This window comes from Austrofundulus limnaeus, unplaced genomic scaffold (genome assembly GCF_001266775.1).
Source record: "Austrofundulus limnaeus strain Quisiro unplaced genomic scaffold, Austrofundulus_limnaeus-1.0 Scaffold206, whole genome shotgun sequence".
Lineage (NCBI taxonomy): Eukaryota > Metazoa > Chordata > Actinopteri > Cyprinodontiformes > Rivulidae > Austrofundulus > Austrofundulus limnaeus.
The window spans coordinates 492,500-506,619 of record NW_013952608.1 but is presented as its reverse complement, the minus strand read 5'-3'; the positions used below and the strand labels follow the sequence as shown (position 1 = coordinate 506,619).

Sequence of the window (14,120 nt, the reverse complement as noted above, 5' to 3'; positions counted from 1 at the left end):
ATTTATTACAGATTTAGTCAGTCATACACTTAGTTCTTATCAGTGTTTAAAAGAGGACGTGTTAAAGCACTGTTTAGTCAAAGTTAAACATCAAACATTAAAGTTCATTACAAGTGACCCTTCGAGGGCCACCATAACGCTCATGTGGCCCTCGGTCAAAATGAGTTTGACACCCCTGGTCTAGATGAATGATCGGCCAGAAAACTGCTATTGGTGCACCCCTGTGGGAGTGCAGCAGGTCATGGTCAGCGACATTTGGAAGCTCATGGGTATGGCAGGCTGTTTTTACATTTAATCAGCTTCACCACACTTACATCCCTGATGACTGCCAATAGATTAGAGGAAACACTGCATACCATCCTGCTTGTTTTTAAGTTTCCCTGCTCTACAGCAGGTCTTCAGCTTCCTAATCACTCATTTATCTAATCAGCTGTGTCAGAGCAGTGTAGTTGGCCTTAAAGGACCAGGATTAAACACCACTGTTAGAGGGAGTGTTGTGGTCAGTCGTCTGAGTGATGAATCCTCCCTGTGCCATCAAGTAAAAAGAGCTGCACAATTTTACCATTTTTACCCCCCCCCCCCCCACACACACACACACACACACACAAACAAATCCCGAAGACGTCAGTTTGTCAGAATAGTAGTTAAAGATTAACAGCAGCACAGAACATTTTTTAATATTTGTTCGTCTTTTTGGTGTTTCTGTTTGTAAACCTGCTCTGTTCATGAAATCTGTCCGCTGACACAGCACAAAGGCCGGTGTAATTCTTCAGCACAGGGGACAACTGCTTTGGTAAAAAAAAAAAGTGCATTTGTACTCTTCTGTCAGAAATAAATAATCTGATATCATGAAATATGGCCATCATAAAGAACTGGTAGCATGCTGAACAAACTTGGTTTTCAAAACCGCCACATTAATTTGTGTTTTTGACTTGTATTATAAATCGTACTTTCTGTTAAACCTGAATAAGTCGAGGTCTAGGACATTTATTTTTTCCACAGTTGTGTGTTACCCATCAATCCACTCAGACCCTTCGGTACCTGATTTCTCCTGCTGTCACTTCCGGGTACCGCCCCTTTTTATTTCAAAGATTATATTTTTTTTTTTCTCTGGGTTATTTTATTTTCCTGCCATCTCTTCTTTTCCTCACTGTAAAATGCATCCAGTGGAGTGTGTGCTGCTGGAATAACTGTGTGTGACTTGGTTTTTTTATTTGGCGTGTGTGCTTTTAGGCTCGACCAGCAATCATTCAGACTCCGTTGATGTTCCACTGATGCTCTGTTTACTGACCTCTGCTTTGGTTTTTGTCCTCCTCTTCTCCTTTCTCCCCTCCCCGCCTCCTTTCTTCCCTCTTATGCTCCTCCCATTATACATTTTTTTTCTTTCCACTTGACTCTTTCTTATTGACACAAATTTCTTTAATGCAACATACTTCTAAACTCTCCCCATGTACTTTTTTATCCCCACCGATGTAAAATTTATTTGATCATTTCTTTTCTTTCTTTTGTTTTTTATACTTTCGATTTCTGAATCTGATGTAAATCTGTTTTTGGCTCTGCCGTTTTTAAAACCCTGCTCTCCCACACCTCCCCCCGCTATCTTTGCTTCACCACCCCCCCACCCTCATCATCATGGAAACCACCATCTCCCCCCTCGTCCAACGCGGGGCGATCTGATCTCTACCTTCGTCTCTCCTCTTCCTCCTCCTCTGCTCCTCCTCTTCCTGTCCTCTGCTCTGCGGTCTCTCTCTCTAAAGATGGTCACGCCTCAAAGTCTCTTTACCCTCTTCGGTATGTTCAACCTCTACTATTCTATCTGTTTATCTCTCTCTGTTAATCCAGTTTTGTTCACTTTCTTCAGTGATGTGGTGGGCACTCTGCTCTTCTCTATCTGCCTGTTTTTCCTAGCTCTTCTCTATTGTATTGTCCACTGCAGACTTCAGATTTACTCCTGTCTTTACATTAAAGAGCAGTGAGTCTGGACCACTCTGAGGTCAACTGATCTCTTAACTGATGAGAACAAAGACACTAAAATCCTTCAGGTGTTTTTAAAATTTATAAAAAGTAACACTGGTTCAGAGGTTTTAGGCAATGGCCACCCCTAAAAAATTGGTTGCCCCCCACTTGGCCAAACAGTTTTATCTTTTTGAGTCCTAAGCTTTTTTCCAGCTAATTAGAATAAGTCGAACCTCATAAACATAAAAATAAACACTGTTTTTGAGCAATCGGGAGCTAAAAATATGTTTATTTAACATTAAAAACCTGAATATGGACAACTAGTCTAAAACTAATGTCATCAACATTAAGATGCAGGGTCTCAGGAAGTTACATGTATAAATATTTGTTTAACTTTCTTGTTTATTGTTTAACTTTATTCATTCCATAAAAAAACAAAATTTTATATACAATAAAAATAAAAAAATACAATGACATGAAAGGAAGCAGAGAGTATAATAATAAAAAATTATATTAAATTTGTATTTGTTTACAAAAGTAAATTTAGAGATAAGGCAGGCTTCAGTAGTTTGAGTAATGACAGTGATTTTCTCAATAAGTAATATCAACTGTAAATAAAAACAACTCAAGTAGACCAATTATTGTCTATCTTTTGGTTTTGGTGCCACATCAATATTTGTGATGTCCACCTCCATAAAAAAGGAACKTGCTTGTAATTTGATCAAATCAGCTGCACTAAAATACATTTTCTATTGTTTAAACAGCTTCATATTATTTCAATTAATACTTATAATAGGTGTGTTAGGAAGAGATTATTCCATTTTCTAAGAAACAATGTCCCATGTCAATATTAGCATAAACATCTGACTCATTATAAAGGATCAGTAACAGTTTGGTAAATAATCCAAACTTGGACAGATCAGCCATAATATTATGACCACTGACCTCATTTCTGAGAAACTATACTGTTGTATAATAAAATGTAAATAACAGCTGCTGTTTTTTCACCCTGCTGTTTTCTGTGTCCATTTTTCTGAAATGCGTTTCTGCCATCATGTTTAAAATGACCTTTTATCCCAGTCATAGTAAATTATATCAGTTTAATTATTAGGTTTTTTTTTGTTTGTTTCGTTGTGAATGAAATATGGGTTTATGAGATTTGTAGGTAATTGCATTTTTTTATTTATTTATTTATTTTGGTTTATATTTTATACAACATTTCAACTTTTTCAGAGTTGGGGTTGAAATAAGAGCAACAACACTGATCCCAGCTGTGGAGATGTCTTCATGAACAGTAGTGTGGAGTGTTTGCTGTCTGACTGGTCTGAACTGTTTCTGTGGGTAAAAACAGAAACTTATTCTAGACTCTGAAAGTGGTCCAGTGKTTTTTCTCTGCCCTGCAGCAGTATTTATCAATGGAGTCCAGATTATTCAGTGTTTGTGTTCTCATCATATTAATGGTTCAGTTGATCACAATAATCCAGAGAACTCACTCAGGCTTATTCTAGCTCCTTCTTCCGTCCTGTCTTTTTGCCTCTTTCTCTAGTTCTGTATTGAGATGTTCTAGTTATAGTACGTCTTTGTTTCTTTCTCTAAAACTTTGCAGTTTGGATTTCCTGCCTCCCAGTCATCTAAACTGGACCAATTCTAGCATAAATATTCTCAAAGTCCAAAAACAATCTTTACAGATAACATAAACTGAGTTTTTTTGTTGTTTTTATTTCATTTTTCTGCTTTACATGTTTCTATATGCAGCATGTTCTGTCAGATTAGTGCGCCTGGTTCAGTAGAAGTGGTTTATTTCCCTGCACTGTTTTTACATTTTATTCACCTAATCGAACTGAATCCTGCACTTTTTTGTCAGACATTAACCTGCCAGTCACTGTGTCAGAGTTAGCGCTCACCGCAGCTTCACAACAATAAATGACTCAGTTATAAAAGCCTTTAATGGTAGAGGTCAAATGGGAAGAGTCCATCTTTTCTTTTCATTTGTCTTTCTAGCACTAACTTTATTCCTTTCATCCTTCACACCTCTTCTTTTTTATCTTCGTCGGCTCCATCTCTCCTGCTCTGTCTCTCCTACCCTGCTCTCTCTCTCTCTCTCTGTCTCTCTCTCTCTCTCTCTCTCTGTCTCTCTCTCTCTGTCTCTCTCTCCCTTCAGGAGTCTACGGTGATGTTCAGAGGGTGAAGATCCTCTACAACAAGAAGGACAGTGCTTTGATCCAGCTGTCTGACGGCAACCAGGCTCAGCTCGGTGAGTGGAATTATCACTTTAATTATTAACTCGAGAAGTAATTATTTAGTTCATGGTGTCAGGAGTGAAGGTTTGATCTATTTTTTTAGTTATATGTCAACTCTTTAGCTTCTCATCAAAGACAAAAGAATAATCGACGATGTTAAAAGTAAAATGGTCKGTTCATAAAAATGATCACTATGATTGTGTTTTTAGCTCAGCAGGCACTTGCTTACTTTTTTCATTTATCAGCATATTTTTCTTTAAATTAAAGCAGTTGAAGTCAAACAATTAATCAATCAATCAAAAAAGGTCCATAGTAAAAAAAAAAGTAAAAACAAAGTAAGAGAAAAAATAAAAATAAACATGACATATTCACTGAGTCACAAATAAATGATGACGCCAATGTTTCCACAATCTTGAGAGAAATCTCACTGTACTAAAAACAGGATTTACTAAAATTGCAATTACATTATTGCATGACACAGATAATCTACACATGAGATTCCTGAGCACAGCTGCACAAGTGGGGACAGCATTATGTACAAACATGTGGCTAGCACTGCTCCATCTAGGCACTCTGAGTAGTAGCCTCATGCCATCATTGTATGCCACATAAAGTTTCTGCAGGCTACTTTTTTTGTATCGTCGCCACAGATGGGCCGTGTAAAGTGAAGTGCAAAAAACTTTAAAAAGAGCTATCTTCACAGAGGATGAGCACATAGCAAACTTTCTGATCAGAATATTAGCTTGTGCATACATCATACAATACTGTCTACAGATGTCCCGATCATCCGACAGGTCATCAGTTATATAGTGTCCCAAATATTTAATTTCATTGCAAATATTGAGGACAATGCCAGATAAAGAGAAGTCAGTGGTTATCAGATGCTTATCTGCTCTACTTCTAACAAACATAACATTGCTTTTCTTAGCGTTATACTTGATGTCAAAGTCTAACAATCATAACATTGCTTTTCTTAGCGTTATACTTGATGTCAAAGTCATAACCATACTGGGAACAGACCATTAATAATTGTTGAAGGCCAGCACTATATGGGCATAARATTACCAAATCATCTACATACATTATGTGATTGATCATGCGGTCACCAACTACACAGCCTGTTTTACAGCAATTCAGGCTCTTTGATAGTTCATCCACGTAGATGTTAAAAACGTATATATTTAGTGCTTTTTTAATAGGACCACTTTACATGTGAAAGCAGCTAACATTTTAAAGTTACGACCATTTAAAAAGTGCATATTTAGAGAATTGAAGTGTTAATTATAAAACTGTATTGTTCTTAGAATGATGTTATAGTGGCTATAAAATGTACTGTAAGGTTTAAATTACTTTATAAAAAGCCTAAACTGAATTTATAAACCCTTAAATGGTTGCATTTGCTGTTAATTACTTTGTTTCTTTAATATGTTGTTTCCTTATTCATTTTTTTTTTATTATTTTACTCAACTATATCTAGCATTGTTTTGATGAGATGCGATAGCTCCTTTTTAAAGTTTAATCTATATTTTTATCACTAAAAGGTCAGTAGAACCTTTCTTTGTAACGCTGAGTTTTAACCATAAGTTTTGTTTAAAAATAGTTTAACATTTAGAAGTCGCTCAGTTAGCTGTGACCAAAGAACAGTTTTATGTACAGAATGATAATCCTGTCGATAACACAAAATGATCAGCCTCTAACTAGTTTCTCCTCTTTGTACCTGCAGCTATGAGTCACCTGAATGGTCAGAAGGTGTTTGGTAAAGTGATGAGAGTGACTCTGTCCAAACATCAGACTGTAGCTCTGCCAAGAGAAGGGCTGGATGATCAACTACTAACCAAAGGTGAGATCAGTGCAGCTTTGCTGGGAAATATTTCTCATCTAATTTGGAGGAAGAGTTGAAGAAATAATTGTTTAATTATGCAGAGTCCTTTTTTCAATAAATTAAATCTAAGAAGATGTCTGCCTCAGGCTGTTTCAAGTTCGGACCATTCCCTCATTATTTTTGTCGACTAAACTAATGAAAGGTCCGATTTTTTTCTAAATGGGTTTGAAAAGGTGAAAAAATCCTTCAGTTTGATGTAAAAAGTTGTTCTAAATCAGTAAAAACAAAACATCATTTTATCAAGAGTATTACCTGTAATTTAAATAACTATATATAATGAATAATGAAGGGATTATTTTTACAATTAAGACATCAGCCTCAAGGAAGTAGACAGCTCCATGTCCATGTCTGCTATAAACAGAAGACGTTTTTTAATTTAATTTATAGTGAATTATGTTTTATTTTAACAAGATTTTTTACCTGCTTAAATTATGAAGACAAAAACATTTAAAACTGTTTGTGAGTCTTTTGTTGAATCACATTTAGAGCCAAAGAACAGAGTATAATAAAAGCTGCGGTCCGTCCACATCTTTACCTGATTTTATTCTCACATGGACATGAAGACAAACCAGACTTTTTTTCACTTACCTCAGGACAATTTAGTGACAGATGAATCTAAGGTTTTCCTTTATTTTAGTGATTTTATTAAAATTACAGATTAATTTCTTACTGATTTCTTGTTTTTGTTGGACAGATTTTTCTGGCTCCCCACTGCACCGCTTCAAGAAACCAGGCTCCAAAAACTTTCAGAACATCTTTCCTCCCTCTGCAACACTTCACCTCTCTAATATCAGGTAGTTCAACGTGAAAAACACACCAGTCGTATTTTTGAATTACAGCGACCACTTTTGTTTGACTCAGATTTTAGGGTTGGGCATAATCATATCGTGTGCAATTAATCATCAGAAAAACATTATTTTGGCACTTGATGATTAATAGGATTAATGCCAGCAGGCAGACTGACTGGGGATTACTCCGGTCAGTCTGCTCGGTCATGTGACTATGAAATAAGGGTGTCCAGGGACTCCAGGGGATTGATCGTCAAATTCATCGTTATCGGCTAAATACCACAATTAATCGTGATTAATTTTTTTGCCAATATCGCCCAACCCTACTCAGATTCTTTTCAGGCTGCGGCTGCAGTCGTCCAGGACACGATAAATAAAGTAAAGTTATCGCCCATCCAGGAAGCTTTATGCCTCTAAACTGGAGTGTGGTGGAAAGCTTTTAAACTGTGAAACTCTGTGTGTTTTCATGACAGTGACGGTTTGATGTTTGACTTTCAGGGATGGAGTTGGAGAAGATGATCTCCGTCTTCTGTTCTCCAACAGCGGAGGAACCGTCAAGGCCTTCAAGTTCTTCCAGTAAGGATGAATTTTATTTTCAGACGTTTTACTTAAATAAAAATAATAACTTCACAACACCAACCATTATGATGCTCAAAGACATCCTACCCAGGAGGAACCAAACAATCAGCTTTTGGTGTATTTACCTCATTTCTCTGCTCTCCAGGGATCGTAAGATGGCTTTGATCCAGATGTCGTCTGTGGAGGAAGCGATCCAGGCTCTGATCGACCTGCACAACTATGACATGGGAGGGAATCATCATCTTAAAGTTTCCTTTTCAAAATCTACCATCTAACCCTCACACCATCTCCTGATCGTCTGTCAAAAAAAAAACAAAATCACTATCATCTCTCCTCTTTTTTTACGTTATGAGAATAGTTTTCAGTTGAAGTATTTTTTAAAGATTCAAATTCCTCTGTCATTTTTTTAATGAATAAAAAGTGGTTTGCTTTGTAATTGTTCAAAAGTGTTTGAGCTTCGACGTTTCTGTTGTTTTAAGAAGCAGCTCAGCAGCAGCTCGTTGGCTGGTTCTGGTTTCTTCAGTAGAAGTGTTTTTTTTTTTTAGAGTGCAAGTCCGAGTGGTTCCAGGTGAGAGGATGTTTTGTGGTGCTCGGACGTGTCGCAGCAGTAAAAAGCTTCATATCGCTTCTCTCGGATCAGTTCCTGTCTCTGTTGGGTTAGAGGTTGAGGCTTAAGTAGTTTTCTACATCGTGACGCTTCATGAACCACTGAGACAATATTTTGTGCTTTAAGCAAAGTTTAGAAAAAAAAAACTTCTGTTTTCTTTTTTATTTGAAATATTTGGTGTCGTTTGATCAGCAGATTGCTCCTTAAAATATCCAGGCTGTAAACATACACTCAGATGCAGCAGAAGTGATTGAACTGGTTGTAAAATAGACCCATTAACTCAGACGTTAATGTTGTATTTAGGTTTTTAAATACCCTCTTTGTTTATTATCACCTGCTGCTGAAGATGAAAGGGCAATGATGTTTTTGTCCATGTCTCTGTGTGTTAGCAACATTTTAATGAAGCGCTCAGAAACTGACTCGATGCATGCTTACATCTGAGTCAGTCCAGTTCAAGATGGCCGCCACTGCTGCGGCTAAAACTCAGTCAGGTTTATAAATGTTAAGATCTAATTGAGAGTCCTCTTCAGCACACTCTGACTGCTGATAATCTCATGAGGCATCGATCATTTGTAAGTTTAACCAAAGTGGCTAAAGCTTCATCTGAGGCTGATTTGACCTTTCAGAAACCCCAATAAACGTTGAATCGGACTTGAAATTTCACGTATTCGTTAATTAACCAAAAATACAATTCCTGTTGATTCTCATGTTAAACTTCACATCTTTGACAGATCTGCTCTTCATCACAGAAGCTGAAAGTTTAACACGAGTTATGTGTTACTTAGAGTTAGCAACAAGTCGCTGCACCGCTGACAGACTAAACGTAGGTAATACAGAAAGGAGGATTTGTTCAGTTCCTGGGACGCTTCAGATCTGCTCACACACTGCAAAAACTGTCCATCTTACCAAGTTTTAAAATCTTATATCCAGTCAAAAATTCTTTGATCTTGTTTTGAGACTGATTTACTAAACAAGAACTGATAATAATAATAATAATCTTGTTTTCAGAATGTGTAAGATTATTTGTCTCGTTAGTCTGAAAATTTGACTCAAATTAAGTAAAAAATTTCTGCCAATGGAGTAAGAAAATTTGAGTTGGTAAGATGCTTGAAATAAGAAAAAAATTGAGTCAAATCAAGTATTTTAAGAATCTTACCAAGTTAAATTTTCATACTCCATTGGCAGAAAGTTTTGACTTAATGAGTCAAATTTTCAGACTAACAAGAAAAATAATCTTACATGCTCTGAAAACAAGATTATTATTCTTATAATAACTGTTTGTCTACTAAACAGTGTTCAAACCTTCGTGTGGAGTTTTTATTTGGAAGTTTGGTGTCCCAGAATCCTTTGCACCATGTGGAATGTATCTCCTTCACCATATTTAAAGGATCCACAGATGAACCTTTTTATAAAGAAAATAACCTGTTCAGTTCTTTGTAAACCAGCTGTGAGTGGGACACACGGGATGCATGCTAAACGCCCCTCTGTTTGAACCAGAAGTGAACATGTGATTCTGGTCTGGGTCTCCAGTTTTTAGGGGGACCTGTTGGGACCACATGTGCCTTTAGTCTGTGATCTGGTTTCACTGTTCCTACTTCTGGGTCTAAACATGTTATGGGTCATGGTTGCTGGACTTGTGTTCTAATAACTTGTTGATTCTAAAAACTTAATATTCCCAGTCCTCTGTATGAACGTGTTTATCCAGCAGAGATGCACACAAAACTGGGTCAGTGTTCAAAAGTCTTTGTGTTTTTCTTTTTCAGTCATTTCTCATTCTGTCTCATGAGTAGACTTTTATTCCTGAGTTTGTTTTCTGCTAAAGGTTTATTGTTTTTTTTGTAACTTCAGTTTTGTGAACATTGCAGACTTAGCACAAATTAAACATCTTTTCTACCAACAAGTCCAAGTAAAAGTGTGTTTTTGTGTTTGGATTGTTTGAAACCTTTGGTCTCGCCTGTATCTTACCTGAAATAAACTTCTCACTCGGTGCAGCTCTGCTCTCACTTCTTTCTCTTCTCTTTTCTTCTGTTGGCTGTGTCTGTTCTCTCTTCATCTGTTTATTTCTTATTGTTTGATTCATGTGAAACACTTCTTTTCTTTTTAACACAAGTGGTTAAAGTCCCAGCATTCCTTGAAGGAATGCATTTCATGGCTGTGTTTTAGAGTTAAACCGTCTTTGTGTTGAGAAATAAGGAAGTGGTCATTGTTTGGATCAAACCTTCAAAATAACTTTAAAATCCTCATTCTCTGTTAGCACTCAGAGTATGTGTTATGAAGGACTCTCAGCTACTACCACACCATGTTTTGGCTCATTAACTTAAATCCATTACCCTATAAAAAGTTTTGAGCCAAGGTTGCTAAACTGTGGCGGCCACACAGGTAAAATTTCAGCTTGTCAGATTGACACAGATTGAACTCTCAAAAATGATTTTATGTGGTTTATGAGATATTTTGCTAACAGACATAGCAGACAGGTTTTTATCAAAGATGTCATATTTGTTGCATTGTTGGGGRTGATCAGGTACTACCACACCAAATTTTAACTCAGCCTTGTGTTTTCAAGGTCAGTAAGCTGAGGCGGCCATCTTGAATTGGTTTGACTCCAATTAGTTACCAACAGAGATTCAAACGTGGATCTCCTTCCAGTCAATTAGCACTTAGAGCAGGGGTCTGCAGCCTGGGGGTCTGCAGCCACAGGCGACTCTTTAGTGKCTYTGCAGTGGCTCTTTCAAGCTTTGACYGAAACTAACATCAGATTAAGTTTTCTGGGTTTTTTTACTCACAGTAGCAAAAGTTCGCTTTAGCAATTTTCCTGTCAGTTGATGAATACGTGATAAATACTATTCATACAAGGATCACGCTAGTAGCCTGATRCTTCAATAATCCAACKTCCAGCTTTAAAGCATGATCTTTCTTTCAAATCCATCGAGGTTACCTTTAAAGGCTGTTGAGACTAGATAACATAAACTAGAAAGAAAATGCCTGCATAGTTCATTTGTAGTTTATTAAATTTAGTACAAACTTTATAAAAGCATTTCTTTTGTTTAAATGAATATGGTCTTTTCTTTTGTCCTAAAGTGTAAAAATAATGATAAACATTTAAATTAGTTATGTATTTTTAGTTTTATAATGTCACCCACACTGGCTGGAAAAGMCCCCCTTGAACAAACTCAAAGTGGCCCRYGGACCACCAGTTGATGAATACAGTTACAGTATGTTTTGCAGCTTGGGACACGTTTTATTAGTGAGCAGAAGAGCACAAATGTCTCTGTTGATTGTAAAGGATGCAGACCCCTGACTTGGAGTATAAGTTGGGGGTTAGTCTCAGCTACTGCCACTCCAAATTTTGGTTCAGTCTCTCTACAATCTAGCCAATTTTTGTGTTAGCTATAGATGCGTAGCTGAGACATCTTGAATCAGACTGACTTCAAAACTCTAAACTCATCTTAAATGTAAATCCTGTTTGCTTATGAGATATTTTGCTAACAGTACATACAAACACAGAGACGCGTGCAAAAACATCACTCTCTACCTTAAGGCCGTGTCGTACTAGACAACTTTGGCCAACTTATGAAACATTATTATGTCTAAATTGCTAATAAAAGTTACATATTTGATTAATTTGTTAGAATTACATTATGTACACACCAAAAAGAAGCTTCCTGTTGATTTTTTTTCAGTTCCAGCTTTAATATAGACATCTTTAAAATGTTCATAAGTTGGCAAAAGTTGTCTAGTGCAGTGTTGTATAAAGTAACACAAAGTGATACTTGAGTCAAAGTACAAGTATCTTCTCATAAAATTACTTTGTAAAAGTTAAAGTCTCCTCTAAGAATATTACTTGAGTAAAAGTCTTAAAGTATCTGATTTATTTTGTACTTAAGTGTTAAAAGTAAAATTATTGAGTAAAAACGAGAGGTTAGATTTTCCAAAAATTTTAAAGGCGTGCAGCTGTGATGGATTGTGTACAAACAAACATGTGTCCAAGTGGTATATATTTATACTTCTCATCCAACCACAATTAAATTCAAAGGCACAGTTTATCAGGATATAATTTTTTTAACAATAATGAACCTGAATGAAATAGGAGTAATGACTTTCTACTTCTTACATTTTTTAATGTAGGGAGTAGAAAGTACAGATAATTGTGTAAAAATGTAAGGAGTAGAAGTAAAAAGTTGGCTGAAAAAAATTTACTCAAGCAAACTGCCATAAGAAAAGGGGAAACTTGTTCTGGGTGCAGTACCTCTCTGTTCCACTAGAGGTCAGCGTGAGCCAAGTCCTGCAGAGAGGTTTGTGTTTAGCTGCTAAAGAAAAACTCATCGGCAACTTGTTGCAGTGAATAAAACTAAAATATTTGTGTATTTATCAGTCGGAGCCATTGTTATAAAGTACTGAATCTGTTTTTGTGACCTGGTTGTCATTATGACAGGTCAACGCAGAGTGATACAGTGTGTGATACAGAGTGATGCAGGACAAAGAGTGATACAGTGTGTGATACAGAGTGATNAAAGAGTGATACAGTGTGTGATACAGAGTGATACAGGACAAAGAGTGATACAGTGTGTGATACAGAGTGATACAGGACAAAGAGTGATACAGTGTCAGGGTGAGGGTGGCAGACAGCTGCTGCCTCCTGCAGATGGTGCATGGAGCTCTGAGGCAGCTGCTGCTTGTGTTCAGCTCTGCAGGTGGTTTCAGCTGAAGGTAAGAGCTCTGATCACTGAGCTCCTGTTCATTCACCTCACTCACCTGTTCACCCACACAGCTCGTTTACCTTTCATCATTCAGCTCCTTTAATGTTGTCCACCTGACAGGGCAAAAAAAAACACACCTAAAACTAAAACACTAGAATCAGTGTGCTGGGCGATATGCACTCCTTCACTGAATGTTAGACCTTTAATTTGAGCTGTGATCATTTCTCAAATATTTTATTTATGGGTATTTTGCTGCCTTATTTATCATCATGTCCCACCTGAGACTAAATTATTGATCCTAACCTAATATTACTAATAACTTTTTTTTAAAACAACACATCTAGATGAATAAATCTTGGAACAAATTTTATAAGAAATTAAAAGTTCAGATGTTTTAGGGAATAGTTTTAGGATGATGTTAGTTGCGTTCTCCAGCAGCTGTGGGTTCAAGATTTAGTAAATTTACCATCATTTTCATCTCTCTCCACATATTGTATATGTAAGTCAATATATTATTTCAGGGGGGAAAAAGTAATGTTTACTTTTCGGCTGCAGTACAAGTTACAAAACCTTTTTTTTTCTAATATATTTTATTCTAAAATCTGTTGATATTGTTCTGGTTTTGTTGTTTCTTTATTGCACTTTAACACTTCAAGAAGTGAAAAATGTAACATTTGTCTACTGTAGAGCACTGGGTGTTAAACAGCAGATTTTTTTTAAATTTACAAACAGTAGTTCTAATTTTTGTGCCTACTGTATCTTGTGGTTTCTCCAGGCCTTCATGGAGCCCTCAGCGAGGTGGATCAGTCGGCATCCCTGGAAACCAAAYAAATTTATATGTTTTAATTATGACTTTGCATCACAGTGAATATTGTAAATTCCACTGAGATGAAGGGAGATGCATGAAACAAAACTGCAGGGTCAGAGTAATATGGTGCTGATGACTCGGTCCTTTGAAGTTAAGTCTATTGACCACACATTAACATATAAATTGAGGCATTGTCTTCTTTTATGACCACTTCCTTTTTAGCAAGGCCGGCCTTCTCCTGCAGTTCCTGATTTGTGTTGTTTTTGTCTGTGTAATTTCCTGCTATAGTACGCAGGCTTGTCCTTTAAAAGAGGGCAAGATGAAAGACACTGACCAGAATGTATCCAAAAGCAAAAAAATTAATGAACTCTGCCAAAAATAAATAATAAAGATAGACTTTTTTAAGTAAAGCATTTAAATTATTATAAATAAAGAGATGCTGAATAACAAGGAATGAAGAAACGCTTAATAAATCCCACTGACCAATAGCATTATTCCTTCCTGATGACCTCAGAGCCCCTCCTCCGTGTGTGTGTGTGTGTGTGTGTGTGTGTGTGTGTGTG

General features: G+C 36.7%; 1 protein-coding gene across 1 annotated transcript in view; it reads left to right on the top strand.

Moving 5' to 3' along the window:
• The window catches only part of ptbp2b (polypyrimidine tract binding protein 2b), a gene marked incomplete in the record, with an annotated part of 18,966 nt that extends 10,263 nt beyond the window's left edge, over positions 1-8,703 (top strand). Inside the window, 6 exon segments of the mRNA XM_014018963.1 lie at positions 1,758-1,791; positions 4,118-4,210; positions 5,920-6,036; positions 6,773-6,872; positions 7,365-7,442; positions 7,591-8,703. Of these exon segments, the coding sequence (XP_013874417.1) occupies positions 1,758-1,791; positions 4,118-4,210; positions 5,920-6,036; positions 6,773-6,872; positions 7,365-7,442; positions 7,591-7,720 (552 nt within the window).
• Positions 8,704-14,120: the final 5,417 nt, after the last annotated feature.